At 41.9% G+C, this 18,330-nt stretch overlaps 1 protein-coding gene across 1 annotated transcript; it reads left to right on the plus strand.

Annotated features, from left to right (window-relative positions):
* Positions 1 to 1,657: 1,657 nt before the first annotated feature.
* PDCL2 (phosducin like 2) lies at positions 1,658 to 17,095 on the plus strand (the record flags this gene model as incomplete). The annotated part of the gene is made up of 6 exons (XM_081332546.1): positions 1,658 to 1,723; positions 6,821 to 6,941; positions 10,923 to 11,013; positions 12,542 to 12,685; positions 14,310 to 14,518; positions 16,974 to 17,095. 6 exons carry the CDS (start codon positions 1,658 to 1,660, stop codon positions 17,093 to 17,095), a joined length of 753 nt encoding a protein of 250 aa, XP_081188672.1.
* Between the last annotated feature and the right edge of the window lie 1,235 nt (positions 17,096 to 18,330).

Consider the following 18,330-nt stretch of genomic DNA (forward strand, 5'->3'; position numbering starts at 1 on the left):
AACACCGCTGTTGGCCATGACCTCATCTCACATTCTCATTCTTCCATCTGGTGTGGTGAACATCCGATGGGCTTATAGATAGGGCTCTCCTTTGCCTGTCACGGCTTTGGTGAACTTCCACCTAATGCTTTGTTGCAATACAGAAAAGATGTATACAACGTTACTAGCCTTAATCATATTCATGCCACGTTTAGCATTCCTTTCCAACGGTTAAGAAAAGTTCTGGCATGTTTTAGTCAAAGCACAATTAAAATCGAGTTTTGCCCAAAGCATGCCTGCATGCCCTACGCACAGTCACCCATGCACTCGTGACCTCCCGGCTAGACTACTGCAATGCTCTCTACATGGGGCTGCCCCTGAGGACCACTTGGAGGCTTCAACTGGTGCAGAATGCAGCCACGCAAGTTGTAATGGGAGTCTCCCGATACTCTCATGTAACACCTCTTCTCCGCGAGCTGCATTGGCTTCCAGTTGCCCTCCGGGTGAGATTCAAGGTGCTGGTGATGACCTATAAAGCCCTAAATGGCATGGGCCCGGATTATCTAAGGGAGCACCTGCTGCCAGCGTCAATTTCCCATCGTCCTGTGCGCTCCCACAGGGAGGGCCTCCTCAGGGAACCACCAGTCAAGGATTGCCAACGGGCGATCCCCAGGGGGAGGGCGTTCTCTGTGGGCGTGCCTGCCCTATGGAATCAACTGCCAACGGAACTCCGGACTGCCCCCGACCTTCGTTCATTTCGCCGGGACCTAAAAACCTGGCTCTTTGAACTATCTGGTCTGGACTGAGGGGTTTAATGTTTTTAAATTGTGATTTAATTTTTGTGGCTAGACTTAATTTAATTTATTTTAATTTTATATTGGATTGTTTTTAAATTTTGCCTTGTAAACCGCCCTGAGTCCTTTGGGAATAGGGCGGTATATAAACTGAATAAATAAATAAATAAAATAAATATTCTGTGCAAGATGTGACCGCTAATTTATGGCTTCCTTTCAAGACAACATATTGTTGCCCACATCATATCATCAGCTAGGAGTCATGTGCAGTGTAGTGGCACCTACTGAGGCTGTATAGCATTGTAAAACTTTACAAAAATTGGAAATGTGAACCCTGAGTAAAAATTACCTTTGGGAAATTCAACAAACAGTAGTCAGTAGTTGTATTCGTTTTATTCTTTGAGAAAATCCCGAAGCCTTTTATATCCTAAGCATAACATTTATCCTCACGTGCCAGTCAGTTGGTGCTTGTAATCTCCACCTGATTAGCCTGGGAGGTTGATGTCAATTTTATTTTTTATTTATTTTATTTTAATTCCATTTATATCCCGCCCTTCTCAGAAGACTCAGGGCGGCTTAGAAGCTTAGCAGTATGGGAGGACATACATGTGGAATCCATGCTACTACAATAAAGTGCCTTTGTTCATGTGTTTTTGTGCCTCTCTTAGTACTGACTTTCCCCTCGGATTACATCTGCCACTCGCAGAGAAGAAAATGATAGGACAGAGACTGGAATATCAGTGCGCTGAGTTCAGAAGCTATCCATTATTATCCATTTCTTTTGTTGCGTTTGCCCATGCCTGTCCATTATTTTTATATCTATGGTAAAAGGGTCTTTCGGAATTCACAGAATCGTGGAAAAGTTGTAATGTAGCTTGGAAGACATGCCCAAGGCAGGAATCCACTGCTATGGACCTTCTACCGGCTCCTCCCACATTCCAAAGCGGTTGGTGGGTTGGTTATTCAGTTGAAAGCCCAACAAGATGTAAGTTGGTGGCATCAGAGCTAGTGTCAGGACATCAACTTTGCGAGCTCCTACACACCATGCAGGTCAGAGCAAGGGCAACATAGTATGTCTGCTATACCAAGTATATTCATCCTACCTCTTCAGGGAGCAGTTAAATGAAAGTAAAATGGGACTGGAAAAGTGCTTTATTTCCAGACGGTTCACAATGCAAATTGAGCAGGACGTGAAGTCTTACAGAATGCAGAATAATAGACTTGGAAGGAACCTTGAAGGTCTTCTAGTCCAACCCCCTGTTCAGGCAGGAAACCCTATACTAGTTCAGACAAATGGTTGTCCAATCTCTTCTTAGAAATTTCCAGTGTTGAGAGCATTCACAACTAATGGAGACAAGGTGTTCCACTGATTAATTGTTCTAATTTTCAGGAGATTTCTCCTTAATTCTAGGTTCGTTCTCTCTTTGGTTAGTTTCCATCCGTTGCTTCTTGTCTTTCCTTCAGGTGCTTTGGAGAATAGCTTGACTCCCTCTTCTTAGGGGTAACCCCTGAGATATTGGAGCACTGGTATCATGTCCCCCCTCGTCCTTCTCTTCATTAGACTAGACATACCCAATACCAGCAACCGTTCTGCATATGTTTTAGCCTCCAGTCCCCCGATCATCTTTGCTGCTCTTTTGCTTGCTTTGTCCCAGGTTAAGCTCATTGGAACTTGCTACTAAAGGATTGTTAGATGTGGATTGGGAAAGGAAACTGCACTGAAATGTTACTGCCTGGGAGAAGAGTGAGACTATTAAGCAGCAAAATCTATCAGCTGTAATTTAAAATTCCACTGCACAACGGTAAATGCACCCAGTGAGGTGAACAAACTCTGCAGTAGTTCTAGAACTAAAAATCAAAGGAAACATTATTAGGGTTCCAAAAGTGTACTGAATTATAACAAGACCAGCTTACCTACTATGTGCTGCCTAAAGGCAGAGATTCATTAAAGACAAACATTGCATGTACGCTTAATATGGTTAATTTATGTTTGACTTATAGTGATGCATGAATCCAGCCATGGTGAGTTTGTTAGCCATGCTTGATAACTTCGTGTATTGTATGAGCTGCATTCATGGTATTTGCTATCAAAACCGAAATTAAAGAACCACAGATTTGTTTGATGCATGAACTCCTCTGCAAAAAAAAGTAGTAGGAAGGAAAAAAAACTGTTCTGGCATATGCCAGTTTACATCTGTGTCTTTCGAACTTGTCAAATTTACGATGCGTGGATGGACCTCACAACTCCCAGGATTCCCCAGTCACCCAAATTAAAGTTGAAAGTTTGAAAAACACAGCTTTAGATGGAGAAGGCAATTAACAAGAGAGATAAAATCAAGATCATGTGAAGTGTTAATACCGCTTTATAATCCCTTGGTAAGGCCACACTTGGAATACGGCATCCAGTTTTGGACATCACGATGTAAAAAAGATGTTGAGACTCTAGAAAGAGTGCAGAGAAGGGCAACAAAGATGATTAGGAGACTGAAGGCTAAAACATAAGGAACGGTTGCTGGAATTGGGTATGTGTAGTTTAATGAAGAGAAGGACGAGGGGGGACATGATAGCAGTGTTCCAATATCTCAGGGGCTGCCCCAAAGAAGAGGGAGTCAAGCTATTCTCCAAAGCACCTGAAGGCAGGACAAGAAGCAACGGATGGAAACTAACCGAAGAGAGAAGCAACCTAGAACTAAGGAGAAATTTCCTGACAGAACAATTAATCAGTGGAACAACCTGCTTCCAGAAGTTGTGAATGCTCCAAAACTGGAAGTTTTTAAGAAGAGACTGGACAGCCATTTGCCTGAAATGGTATAGGGTTTCCTGCCTGAACAGGGGGTTGGCCTAGATGACCTCCAAGGTTCCTTCCAACTTTATTATTATTATTATTATTATTATTATTATTATTATTATTATTATTATTATTATTATTGTTGTTGTTGTTGTTGTTGTTGTTATTATTATTATTATTATTATTATTATTATTATTAATTTCCCAGTGATGATCAGGATGCCATAATATTGTGAAAAAGCTGCTTCAAGCTCTGAAAAGGCAAGCAGAAAATATATATGAAGAACGAAGCAAACAGTGACTGAACCAATAATTAGTGTTTTAAAAACAGACACCCAGGTTCAAGTTTATCTGCAAGTCTGTTTCTTAATTCCAATGGTTTAACTTTAGGAAAATGAAAAATGAGACACTATGAGCATCCTATGTTGAAAATATGTCATACATTCTACGTCCGCCATAACTGATAAACACTTCTGGAACTGAGCAACACTACAGTCCTTTGAGCAATTACAAAATTTTTAAATGATAGTATATTTTGTCTCTGAACATTCCTCATGAGTCTTAAAATATATACATAGATTTAGGGCATTTAATTTATATTACAAAAATATCATCGTTTTGTTAGCTCTGAACACCTCAGTTTCGGAAATCCAACTTTGTTGAGAATGTTGATAATTCAGTTAGAGATCTTCTGTCTTTTCTAAAAATTATAGATTCCAGATTCCGGAATGGGTGACAGTTAACACAATCTACAATAAGTTTAAAATTGTACCTCAGACAAATACACCTATTATTACAATGATCTTTTACCAATAATAATAGCCTTATTTATCTTTATAAAACCAGCTGGCTGGCTGGGGAATTCTGGGGGTTGAAGTCCATGCACCTTAAAGTTGCCAAGATTGAAAAATCCTGCTCTGCACCAAAGACCTGCTGTGTCTTGCCCAACTTTAAATCTTTGTTTAGCTTTCAATACAATTAATGCTTTGATATATACTGAGTTGATCTGTATTCTTTTAGTAGCAACTTAGATTAAGAATATCTTTTAAAGTAGTCCATGCATGGAATACTCTGAGAAATCAACAAGGAAGATTAAATAATTGACATTACACAAATAACAGGATAGGTTAGCCAAAGTTCAGGTCCTTTTATTATATTTACGGTATTGTGAACCAAATCTATGCCCTTGGTGCTCCAATGACTCACTATCCTTTGGGGAAAATATTTTAGGATTCAAGAGTTGTAAGAAAATTGATTTGAGAGTCTAAAAGACACAACCTGTGATGTTTACCAGGATACTGACGCCTATGGACACCATTTTGTCTACTCCTGCTTTAGAAAGTTAAGAACAATGCCTTGAAACACATCTGGAAAATATATGTAATCCATATCTAAGTACGTAGACAGAGTGATCCCAGTATTGATTGACAAATTGAAGTTTCTAAACAGATTTCAAATCAAATTTAGAAGTACAAATCAACAAAGGAAGTCCATTTTCTGTAGGACAGAAGCAGAAAAGTGTCTAATGAACAACAACAAAAAAAAACACCCAAAGACTTTTGGGACAAAATGCTGCTTTCATCTACTCATCAACTCTTATCTGGATAGCAAAAAATCAGTTTTCCTATCCCTGTTCCTGTTGTCATCTTTTGTAGGAAAGGTTGCTCGACAGTAATTATTAGGAGTATGGCATTGTTGTAACAGTAGCCACGAGACCACAATGCTATTGCAGAGTAGTAGTTTGCCTTGCGTGCTTCCCAAGGTGCGCACAGGAGGGCAAGCTGGTGTTGAAGGAAAAGTTTTCATCGTGGTTCAGTCCAAGCCGGGAATAAACAACATGGCGACTGCTTTAGAAAGAAGGTTGCAGTTTATTGAAGAGGAGAGCCAAGACAGAAGATGACTAGAAGAAAAGAGAGAGAGAGCACATATAGGGAGTGGGTTTTTATACCCTCTGGGGCTCTCAAGGTTGTTTCCTGTTCCTGTTTGAGGCTTTGTATTTCCTGTGTCACGTATTGTGACCGGAGTCTGGGTGTGCCTTTCTGGTATTCTGATGGTGGTGGGTTAATCCTATTATGTCCCAAGGGTCATATCCTGCTTCCCTGGGGCTGGGGCTGATGACTCTTAGATTTTTGGGGTTGATTCTAGGGATTTTTCTTCCTAATCCCAGTTTCCTGACTCCAGTCTTTCTGACAAAATTTATCATCTGCAATTTTGGAGCGCTGGTTTCTGCTTGGGAGAGGGAGGCTTGGGGCTATTAAGAGGCATGCTTTTCTGCCTCTTTAAGAACCTTTCAGGAAATATATATATATTTCTGCCCTTTTAATATTTCCTTCTGGGGGGGGCTGACTTCTCACACTGGGTTCGCACCCAGAGAGAAAGACAAGTGGCTCTTCCCGCAGCATCACCGAAGGCCTCGCAAACAGGTGTTGCAAGTGGGAAGGTTCAGAACCAGCTCATCTCCCCACTGAAGTGCTACCTATCTATCTACTTGCACAGAACATGCTTTTGAACTGTTAGGTGGACAGGAGCTGAGCCGGGTGACAGAAGCTCACCCCGTCATGCAGTGCTAGGGCTTGAACCGCTGGAACTGAGACTATCTCCAGCATCATTAAGCCACTGGGCCACTGCACCTCCTGTTGGGCAGCTGTCTTATTTGGTGGGGGGAAAGGTTAACTTCTTTCACCTTAAAATTCTCCAGAGAATCTCTAGGCGCAGGGGTAGGCAACCTTGGCTCTTTTATGACTCGTGGACTTCAACTCCCAGAATTCCTGAGCCAGCTTGGCTCAGCTTGGAAACCTCTACCTTTTCCCTCAGCGTGGCTGGCTTAGGAATTCTGGGAGTTGAAGTCCACGAGTCATAAAGCGGACTAGGCCAGGGGTAGGCAACCTTGGCTCTTTTATGACTTGTGGACTTCAACTCCCAAAATTCCTGAGCCAGCATGGTTGGAAACCTTTCCCTTTCCCCTCAGCATAGCTGGCTGAGGAATTCTGGGAGTTGAAGTCCACGAGTCATAAAAGAGCCAAGGTTGCCTACCCTTGTTCTAGGGAGAGGAGGTGAATGGAGAAGAGAAGGCCAGGCTGTCGGTTAAAAAATATAATGTGGCAATTAATTCCTGGCCTTCTGAGTTATGGACCTTGGATCTTTGAAAGGGTTCTGACGAAGCGGAAGAGATTTTAAGAACTTCTGTTGCTGAAGTAGGTTCCAAGTCAGAGGATTGCATGCTGTAACTTAGTGACATCTGGGACCTCTCTTTCCAAAGGATCCAAATGAAGATACAGAATGGAACGACGTATTAAGAGATTTTGGGATTCTGCCTCCAAAAGAGGAGGTTAAGGATGAAATTGAGGAAATGGTTTTACGTTTACAAAAGGAAGCGGAAGGTAAGGGCCTGGCTTTCATCAGTTATTGGAATTAACATCCTCTCACCTCTGTAGCAAACCGGGTATGTCGATGTGGTATGTAGGCAATACAGAATCTCTTCAAAAAGCAAGGGAGAGCTGTGCCTTGGGCCCCACACCTGTTCCCACCTGTTCCCTAACACTTTTCACCAACATGATCACCTTAGGTAGGGCTTCCATATCAGAACTCCAAATATTAACATGTCCACAACATGATTCTTTTTTATTTCTTTCCGGTCATGGTTAGCGATCTTCAGATTTTTGGCGGCCAGATATGTAACCAAGAACTGTTGCCCTGGCTCTTACCCCCTCCTCTTCTACTGCCCTCCAAAGTCACTTCCCTAGAAAACTTTGGTAGTTATTCTCTTCCTTTTTTCTCTCTCCTATCAACCTTCCTGCTTGTGTAGAAACCAGGAGAGAGAGACTAAGCCAGGGGTAGGCAACCTTGGCTCTTTTACGACTTGTGGACTTCAACTCCCAGAATTCCTGAGCCAGCATGGCTCAGCTCGGAAACCTCTCCCTTTCCCCTCAGCATGGCTGGCTCAGGAATTCTGGGAGTTGAAGTCCACGAGTCGTAAAAGAGCCAAGGTTGCCTACCCCTGGACTAAGCCATAGCTCGGCTGCACAGATCGGCATAGCCACTAGTTGGCAGCAAAGAGATCATTCTAGCTCTTGGCTATCACCTAGTGCAGAGGTCCCCAACCTTTTGGGGCACCAGGGACCGGTTCCGTGGAGAGAGGTTTTTCTGCGGACCGGAGGGTCCGTGGTTTTGTGTGCTGACTGCATCTCAGGGATGGGGCTTTGCTTGTTTGTGCGGCCCAGTTGCTGGCATGCTGCGGCCCGGTACTGGTCCACGCACTGGGGGTTGGGGACCCCTGTCCTAGTGGCTATCTAGTTTTGCCATCCAGACCCAGCATGCTTTTTCTTCTGCCTGAGAATTCAACATCTGTGTTTTGCACCTTTAAGGGTCCCGCTGAGAATTTCAGTTTGGGGCCCCGAGGTTTCAGCTTCGTTTCCTCTCCCTTCCTGGATTTCAACGAGAGTTGATCCCTACTTTTAGAATAAGGAGGGTAGCACAGAACAGAAATACTTGGAAGGCCACATGAGGGAAATCAGCCTTTGCAGGTCGATATTTTAAGTAAAGCCCATGAGAAGATTGCCATTTACTGAAAAGGTTCTGCATCAGTCTTCCCCCTTCTTTCCTGATATCCTTGTTTCATGCAAAGGGGAGGGGGATATTCCAATTGGAAATATTCAAATTGGACCAAACCATTTAACAAAAAGGTAGAGGTGGAAAAATGGGAACCTATTGGGATCTTCAAAATGTGCTTCAGACTGTGTGGGTGGGAACTGCAACATCTTTATGCAGTTGCAAATGCATCGGGAGGAGGTAAATAAAGACAAAATGGCGGCATGCAAACAAAGACCCACCTCTTTTTTAAACATGCAACTGCCTCGTTTCCAAATATGGGTAGTCTTCAACTTAGAACCACAATCTGTGGGACTGATTGGGGTAGACTGCAAGAGCGACTCCAAAATATAAATTTATCATATTTTATCTATATCTTAAATTATTGTACACTATTACAATTTCATTTTAGATTGTATTTTATTCTCATTTCATTTTAAATTGTATTTTATTCTAATTCCATTTTAAATTGTTTTTATCAAATTTTAGTAACTTTGCACTTTGATATGGCCCAAGAGCTAATCAATAAAGACAACTACTTCTTCTTCTTCTTCTTCTTCTTCTTCTTCTTCTTCTTCTTCTTCTTATTATTATTATTATTATTATTATTATTATTATTATTATTATTATTATTATTATTATTATTATTACTACCACAATCAAGGCCAAAATTAATGTTGCAGTGAGAAAGTTACTGTGAATTTGGCCCCATTTTACGACCTTTCTTGCCACAGTTTCTAAGTGAATCACTGTAGCTGTGAAGTTAGTAACACAGTTGTTAAATGAATCTGGCTTCCCCATCGACTTTGCTTGTCAGGAGGTCGTAAAGGTGATCCCATCATCCTGGCATGCTGCAATAGTCATAAATATAAGCATCTGAATTTTGATCATGAGACCATGGGGATTCTGCAAGGGTTGTAAGTGTGAAAAATGGTCACAAGTCACTTTTTTCAGTGATGATATGACTTTGAACAGTCACTAAGTGTTGTTAAGTCAATGACTACCTGTATATGCTACTTCTTCTGGACTGGAAAAAGTTAATCATAATCACAATCATAACCATAAAGTTGGAAGGGACCTTGGAGGTCATCTAGTCCAACCCCCTGCACAGGCAGGAAAGCCTATACCATTTCAGACAAATGGCTGGCCAGTCTCTTCTTGAAAACTTCCAGTGTTGGAGCATTCACAGCTTCAGGAGGCAAGTTGCTCCACCGGTTAATTGTTCTGTCAGGAAATTTCTTCTTAGTTCTAGGTTGCTTCTCTCTTTGGTTAGTTTCCATCTGTTGCTTCTTGTCCTGCCTGCAGGCGCTTTGGAGAATAGCTTGGCTCCCTCTTCTTTGGGCAGCCCCTGAGATATTGGAACACTGCTATCATGTCACCCCTCACTCTTCTCTTCATTAAACTAGACATACCCAGTTCCAGCAACCGTTCCTTATATGTTTTAGCCTCCAGACCTCTAATCATCTTTGTTGCTCTTCTCTGTACCCTTTCTAGAGTCTCAACATCTTTTTTACATCGTGGTGACCAAAACTGGATGCCGTATTCCAAGTGTGGCCTTACCAAGGCATTGTAAAGTGGTATTAACACTTCACGTGATCTTGATTCTATCCCTCTGTTGATGCAACCTAGTGCTGTGTTGGCTTTTTTGGCAGCTGCAGCACACGGCTGGCTCATATTTAAGTGGTGGTCCACAAGTTGAAAGTGTAAAGGTCATAGATGGAATTTCTGTAACCATTGCTTCCATTGAAGGTTCAGTTAGACATAGCACGGAGGGAAATGAATTGAGAGTTGAGTCCTCCAAACAAGAAATTCACAGAAGGATATATAAATTACATAAAATCCTAGTGGGAAATTACATACATGCCATTCATTTGCTTTTATTTCTATGCACATGTAATCATAACTTCTGTATTTATTATATGTTACTGTTGTTAGCCGTCCTGAGTCCTTCGGGAGATAGGGCGGCATATAAGTCCCCAAAATAAATAAATAAATAAATAAATAAATAAATAAATAAATAAATAAATAATAGATAGATAGATAGATAGATAGATAGATAGATAGATAGATAGATAGATATTCTCTTCCAGTACTTTAAATTACCTTCAGTAACATTGATTATTCATTGATTATTTATTCAAAATAAACTGTAAATAAGAAGCATGGATCTTTTCATTCTGCTCTATATTCAATGAGTTTTTTCCTCGACTTCCGCAAAGAAGTGCAAACAGTGCTCTTTCCTTCTGACATTCAAACCTCTCCCTTTCCCCTCAGCATGGATGGCTGAGGAATTCTGGGAGTTGAAGTCCACAAGTCTTAAAGTTGCCAAGTTTGAAGACCCCCTGATGTAGATAATAAAGGAGAGGTAATGTCCCCAATAGGACAATGAACTTTTGAGAGGGAGAACATTTGAATCTAAAGCTTCTCATACATAGCCCAACATTCCTCCACCACGCAGCCTTTCAACCATGGGCCATTTCACCTCAGGACTTCATTGAATTGACTAGCATCTCCACATTTCACCGAAGAGATTCAAAGCTGGAAAAATAGCAATTTCGCCTGCAGAGGCCATTTCATAAGTCACTTCTGAAATGAGATTTAAAGGGGAGATCTTTGGCATGGATTTATCCAATTTTCCTTTTGAATCTCAAGGGGGGGGGGGGAAAGATTTGATTTATTATCCACTTCTTTCCCAGACAATATTTTAACGGGGGCATTTTCTTCTAGCTGTTGGTTAGATTAAAATCACTGTTTCTCTCCCTTCCTTTTTCTAGTGAAACCTTATGAAAAAATGAATCTGAAGCAACTGAAAGAAGCGGAAGATGATTTTGATGAGGACGAGTTAAAAGCTGTTGAAATGTACAGGTATCTCAAATTCTAAGGCACAGATGCAAAGTCTCCAGTGTGGGGGAATAGATATTTCCCTATCAATAAACATATCACCATCATCACCTCAAGTTTTAAATGTTATATGGAAGAATAGTTCTTAGACTAATATCCAAACAACTGGCGCCATCTACAGCTCCTACTTTTAAAAAAATCATTTTTCACCAAATCCTTATTTAAATAATGTATCTGTTTGTTCAAATTTAGTGAAAACTACTATCAAATCTGAAAGAAACCCTATGGGGCTGCGACTTAGATTTAAGTTATATTAATTTCCCTTTCATTTTAGAATGCAACTACATACATTCTTATTCTTATACATTTTACATCTGTTTTTGTTATTCATGCAATTTAAAAAAATGCAGGAAGTTCTCACATGCAAACTTTCAAAGACAGATCATCCCTTATAACAGACATGAACAACTGGCTGGATCACGTTTTTTGTTTTGTTTTGTTTCCAAATTGGCTAAAAAAGAGTCACGGGGTGTGTTCATTAAAATCACATTGTCATCAAAACGGTCAGGCCAAAATGTTTAACTCGTTCTAGAGTAGTGTAAGAAAGCTTTAAGGAAAATGGGGATGAGGATATTTAGGACATGGGTTTTGCCCTAAAAGCAGCACGCACACCCCCTGAGGAAACAAATATTTTATCAGAAGGATAAAAGGCAACTGGACTTTCTTTGTTTTTTTTCCCCTTGAGGATGTTTCGTATCTCCTCCAAGAAACAGGGATGAGCAGAACCGTAAAAGCTTCTTGGATCAAAAGTGAAACGTCTTCAAGGAAAAACCAAGTCCAGTTGCCTTTTGCTCCTTTAATGGGCAGAGTTTATTATTTAAAACCGACCCCTCTTGAACTGAAAACTGTTTTTCTCCACTCGGTGCTGTTTGGAAGGACTTGTGGGACTGGACTAGAAAGGACCGGAAAAGGAATGGATGGGCTACATGTTGCCCAGACAACAGATTCGGTTTCCCCATCTCTCCCCTATATGGTTCAATCACTGCACTCTTTTTGAACTCTCTTGCAGTCCCACCGTTTACAATCTTCACTTCTGAAAATCTCTAAGGAATGGGTGTGATACCCTCCCTCCTGTATTTTCATGGCCTCTCTCTTCCCACTTTTGCTAATGGTTATGATAACACGGTGGCTCAGTGGGTTAGGACGCTGAGTTTGTTGATCAGAAGGTCGGCAGTTTGGCGGGTCGAATCCTGAGTGCCGCATAACAGAGTGCCTGTTACGCGTCCCAGCTTCTGCCAACCTAGCAGTTCGAAAGCACGTAAAAATGCAAGTAGAAAAATAGGGACCACTACGGTGGGAAGGTAACAGCGCTCCGTGCGCCTCTGGCGTCTAGTCATGCCGACCACATGACCACGGAGACGTCCTCGGACAAGCGCTGGCTCTTCGGCTTTGAAATGGAGATGAGCACCGGCCCCTAGAGTTGGAAACGACTAGCACGCATGTGCAAGGGAAACTTTACCTTTATGATAACGAAAGCTTTCCCTTAAATTAGGAAACAACGTTTAGCAGAATTAAAAGCTCTACAAAAGAGACAAAAATTTGGAGAACTGAAAGAAATTTCTGGGGATCAATATGTGCGGGAAGTCACAAATGCGCCAAAGGATGTCTGGGTTGTCATCCATCTGTATAACACAAGGTAAGAGAGAGGTGTGTGTGTGTGTGTGCCAGAACATTTTATACTGTAAATACGGTAAGTCTTTTCACACCCGGATGCCGTTCTCCTAATAGAAAGGCATGCAGTGACAGGACACACTCATTCCCTTTTCTCCCAATTTCACTTTCTAGTGCATCTCCAAATCTTATCTGGAGAGGTGGAGGAAATTCCTAAGAAGATCTAGGCTTCATAGAGATGTTTATAAAGGGAAGAGAGTGATGGAGGATTCTGCATTACAGGGTCACTGATATAACATTGGGTGCAACTCAATTCAAACAGTCCAATGCAAGTTACCTGAAAGAAAAGTGGCTGTGTGTCATTGGAGAAACACTGAAGCAGTTTCTAACTAGAGGAAATAGTTTCGGAGAAAACTATTTCTGTATATAGACAACTTTATTGTCACTTTGAATGTACACCAATCGGCATACCTCAAAATGAAATTTCGTTGCATACAGCTCTCAAAGAGCCACCACCTCCGATATACGCTCCTTGTTTGTGGCCAGCTCAAGTTTTAGAACATCCAGTTTAGTTTCTATGGCAGGGGTAGGCAACCTTGGCTCTTTTATGACTCGTGGACTTCAACTCCCAGAATTCCTGAGCCAGCCATGCTGAGGGGAAAGGGAGAGGTTTCTAAGCTAAGCCATGCTGGCTCTGGGAGTTGAAGTCCACGAGTCATAAAAGAGCCAAGGTTGCCTACCCCTGGTATAGATCTTTCACATTTATAAAATAATGTCTGTGCAAATGTACTGAATTAGAATCCATCGCTGCGGCAGAACAATTTCAAACAGCGCAAATGACTTTTAACGGTCTCACCAACAGTTCCGAAACAGCTAAAACCTCGCCGTACCAGCAAAGATTGTTGGTCGTGTGTTAGCTTAGTCCCACCACGTTGCTCAAACACATTAAAACCTTCCCGATTATGTGGCCTACATCCCTTATATCCCTCCAAAGGTTTTTCACCTTCGAGAGCCAATGCAACTGCAGCTGATCCAGGCACCGCCATCTTAGTTTCGTTAAAGCACTGCATGCCACATCACAACTCAATAAAATCCCAGCCTAGTGCAAAGCAATCCATTTTGAATGGACTATAATGTGCCTGTTAAGAGCCGTGGTGGAGTAGTGGTTAGAATGCAGTATTGCAGGCTAACTCTGCCCACAGCCAGACGTTCGATCCAGCAGCTTAAGGTTGACTCAGAGTTCCATCCTTCCGAGGTTAGTAAAATGCGGACCCAGATTGCTGGGGGCAAGATGCTGACTCTGTAAACCGCTTAGAGAGGGCTGTAAAACACTGTGAAGTGGTATATAAGGCTAATGGCTATTGCTAAAAAGCAAAAAGATATCTGAAATCAGACTGAAACATTTATAAAGTGCATACATGGATTTACAAGCAATTGACAAGAATTTCTAGTTAACTGGAATGGCTATTGCTAAAAAGCAAAAAGATATCTGAAATCAGACTGAAACATTTATAAAGTGCATACATGGATTTACAAGCAATTGACAAGAATTTCTAGTTAACTGGTATTTTCAGATTCATCATAACAAAGATTATTGTTATATATCTCTGTTGGAGATTAATAATCAAATTCTTTTCCTCCTCTTCTAGTATTCCAATGTGTGCATTGGTTAACAGACACCTCAGCCTACTGGCCATAAAATTTCCAGAAACTAAGTTTGTGACAGCCGTCGCCAAGAGCTGCATTGAAAATTATCACGATAATTGCTTGCCTACAATATTTGTCTATAAGGATGGTAAAATTGAAGGCAAGTTAATTGGAGTTATGGAGTTTGGCGGAACAGCACTTACGGTAGAAGGTAATATATTTATAGATATATTTAAATAAATTGGTGAATTAGAAGATTATACAAAGAGAGTCAATGTGATGTAGTGGTTAAACAGAAACCTGGGTTCAAGTCGACTCATAGTCACAGAAGCTCACTGGGTGAGTTGGGGCAATCTCACTGTCAGTTTCACTTAATAACTAGAGTTGGTGTTGTGGGGATAAATGTAAAGAGAAATGTCCATGTAAGTTGCTTTGAAGTCCTGGAGGAACAGTGGAATATAAACAGTGAGTACCCGTAGAAGTAGTCCTCGACTTACGACCACAATTAAGCCCAAAATTTCTGTTGTTAAGTGAGACATTTGTTAAGTGGATCTTGTGTCATTTTACAGCCTTTCTTGCAACAGTTCCTAAGTGAATCTCTACAATTAGTACCGGTAAGTTAATAACCTGGTTGTTAAGTGAATCCAGTTTCCCCGTTGACTTTGCTTGTCGGGAGGTCGCAAAAGGGGATCAGCTGATTCTGAGAGACTGCAACCATCGTAAATATGAGTCAGCTGCCACGTGACCATGGGGAGGCTGCAAAGGTCGTGTGAAAAATGGCCCTAAACCCCTTTTTTACAGTGCCGTTGTAACTTCGAAGGGTCACTAAATGAAATGTTCTAAGTCAAGGACTACTTGTAGTGGCTAAGGGGCTGAACCAGGAGATTGCAAATTTGAGGCCCCCCTGGTGCACAAAAGCTGGCTGGGTGACTCTGGGCCAGTCCCGGTCTCTCACTCCATTCTACCTCACAAGGTTGCTGATGAGGAAAATAAGAGGCAGGAGAAATAGGTACGTCCGCACGCTGTGTTGTGTGTAAAAAGGTGAAATAAATATATAGTAATAAATCTAACAAACATAAGGTGCATTTAAGCTCTTAGTACCAGGGGTAGGCAACCTTGGCTCTTTGACGACTCGTGGACTTCAACTCCCAGAATTCCTGAGCCAGCCATGCTGAGGGGAAAGGGAGAGGTTTCCGAGCTGAGCCATGCTGGCTCAGGAATTCTGGGAGTTGAAGTCCACGAGTCATAAAAGAGCCAAGGTTGCTACCCTGGGTCTAGCCTACCAAAGAGAAGGATAGGGATGACAGGATAGCTGTCTTCCAGTACAGAGATGAGGATGGGTCAACTTATTCTCCAAAGCACTTGAGGGCAGGACAAGAAGCAGTGGGTGGAAGCTCATTAAGCCCTAAATGGCATGGGTCCGGGTTACTTATGGGAGCACCTGCTGCCGGCATCAACTTCCCTTCGTCCAGTGCGCTCCCACAGAGAGGGCCTCCTTAGGGTGCCGTCGGTCAAAGAGTGTCGACTGGCGGCCCCCAGGGGGAGAGCGTTCTCTGTGGGCGCGCCAGACCTTTGGAACCGTTTACCGGTGGAGCTCCGGACGGCTCCCGACCTTCGCTCCTTCTGACGTGACCTAAAAACATATTTATTTGAACAAGCCGGCCTGGTCTGATGGGTTTAGGGGTATTTTAACCCTTTGTATTAATCTATTGAATTGGGCTGTTGTATTTAATATTTCTTTTAATTTTTATATATTGTATTTTATTGTATTGCCCTGTACACCGCCCTGAGTCCTTCAGGAGAAGGGCGGTATAAAAATTAAATAAATAAATAAATAAATAAATAAATAAATAAATAAATAAATAAATAAATAAATAATTAATAAATAAATAAATAAATAAATAAATTAAAGAGAGGTCCTATTTGGAACAGTGAGAACAATTAACCAATGGAACACTTCCCTCCTAGGGTTGTGGATGTTTAAACTGGAGTTTTTCAAGAAAAAAAATAGGGCATTTATTTGTCTGGGATGGTAAGGACTCCTGCCATAAGCAGCGAGATTAATTGGAAGGCCTCCAAGGTCCCTTCCAGCCCTATGAATCTATTTCCACAGGGCTAAGATACTGTGAGGGACGTGGTGGCTCAGTGGGTTAGGACGCTGAGCTTGTCGATCAGAAGGTCGGCAGTTTGGCGGGTCGAATCCCGAGTGCCGCGTAACAGAGTGAGCGCCTGTTACTCGTCCCAGCTTCTGCCAACCTAGCAGTTCGAAAGCACGTAAAAATGCAAGTAGAAAAATAGGGACCACTACGGTGGGAAGGTAACAGCGCTCCGTGCGCCTTTGGCGTCTAGTCTTGCCGGCCACATGACCACAGAGACGTCCTCGGACAAGCACTGGCTCTTTGGTTTTGAAACGGAGATGAGTCCCTAGACCGGCCCCTAGAGTCGGAAACGACTAGCACGCATGTGCGGGGGAACCTTTACCTAAGATCCTGTGGGACTTCCAGATCCAGACAAGCAACCTTATGCATTCCATGCTAGGTTCCGTCGGATGTGAGAAATGATAACATCTGCATGAACGTGTGCGTAACCAGTGATAAAAGCTTACGTGCATTAGTACTACTGTAGTTTCTCTTTCCGTTTCTCTGAAAAGGTTCTGTTGTTTTCAGATCTTGAATGGAAGTTGGCAGAATTTGGCGCTGTAAAAACAGATTTAGAAGAAAACCCCCGGAAAGGTATTAGGGACATGATGATGTCCTCACTTAGAAAGACTTCTGTAGATGATAATTAGACTACGAAGAGACAAATGCTGCTGTATCTATGTGGTCAAATTAGTTTGCAGTGGTACACCATTTGCTGTAAATGTCAACCCTCAGATATAAATGCTTTCTGCTCCAGTCCAAAAGTTGGTGTCTAGCCTCATTCTGCTCTTGAATGAACAACTATCCCTGTGTTTACTCGAATAAGATTGTTTAGCAGCGTGTAGCCCATTTGTTAACAACTGCACTTCAAAGTCTTGAAAAACACAGGCAGTCTCTTGTTTTAAAGTCTTGATGTGGTGCTTTTTCCAAGGTCTTTTTCCCCCAAAACAGAATGTTTAGTTGGTTAAATATCTTGGTACAGGCACACGGAAATATCATAGAACGAACACTTCAAGACCTTTTTAGGAGAAGTAGGTGCCTGGACTCCACACAGGGACTCCTCGGCTTATGAGTAGTCCCTTAATAACCATTTGAAGTTACGACAGGAGTAGGCAACCTCAGCTCTTTAATGACTCATGGACTTCAACTCCCAGAATTCCTGAGTCAGCTATGCTGACTCAGGAATTCTGGGAGTTGAAGTCCATGAGTCATAAAAGAGCCGAGGTTGCCTACCCCTGCCCTAGAAGGTACTTACAACTCAGTTCCAAAATTCTGATGGTCACATGACTGCATTTCAGGCCATTCTATGGTCACATGATCCTAATTCATGATGTCTTTGCCAAAAACAGGCATTTATTTCCAGTTTTGGGCAAAGGTACTCCAGAGCCAACAATGAGTTCCCTTAATGGTTGTGGTTTCACTTAACAAGCCGTGGTGATTCTTTTAATGACTGCTGCAGAAGAGGTGGTGAAATATGGCTGGTCACGTGATGACCTGCTTTGTGACCACTACAGCTCCATTACAGCCAAAGACTACTTTTTTTTAAAAAAAGGAAACACATCTAAAGGAAGGTCCACTTATCTGAAACGTTCAGACAGATTCATCTGTCATTCAAAGAAATAATTAAGTAAACTCTACTACAGCTCATTATATGGCGGGGGGGGGGCGTTTTTGCACACATTCTCATTTACTGGTCTCAACGAACTAAAACAAATAATAGAAAGGTAAAAATTGTATTGATATAAGATGCAGTTTGGAGAATGTGGGTGCATATATATGTGTCTACACTCTACACGCTCTGGACTTTTTTTGTATTAAAAGTTCCCTGTCCCTCCAAGTCCTTTTCCCTCCTTCTAGAGATGTAGGATTTCTCATTGATTTCTCC

Source organism: Vipera berus (genome assembly GCF_964194415.1).
Source record: "Vipera berus genome assembly, chromosome: 7".
Lineage (NCBI taxonomy): Eukaryota > Metazoa > Chordata > Lepidosauria > Squamata > Viperidae > Vipera > Vipera berus.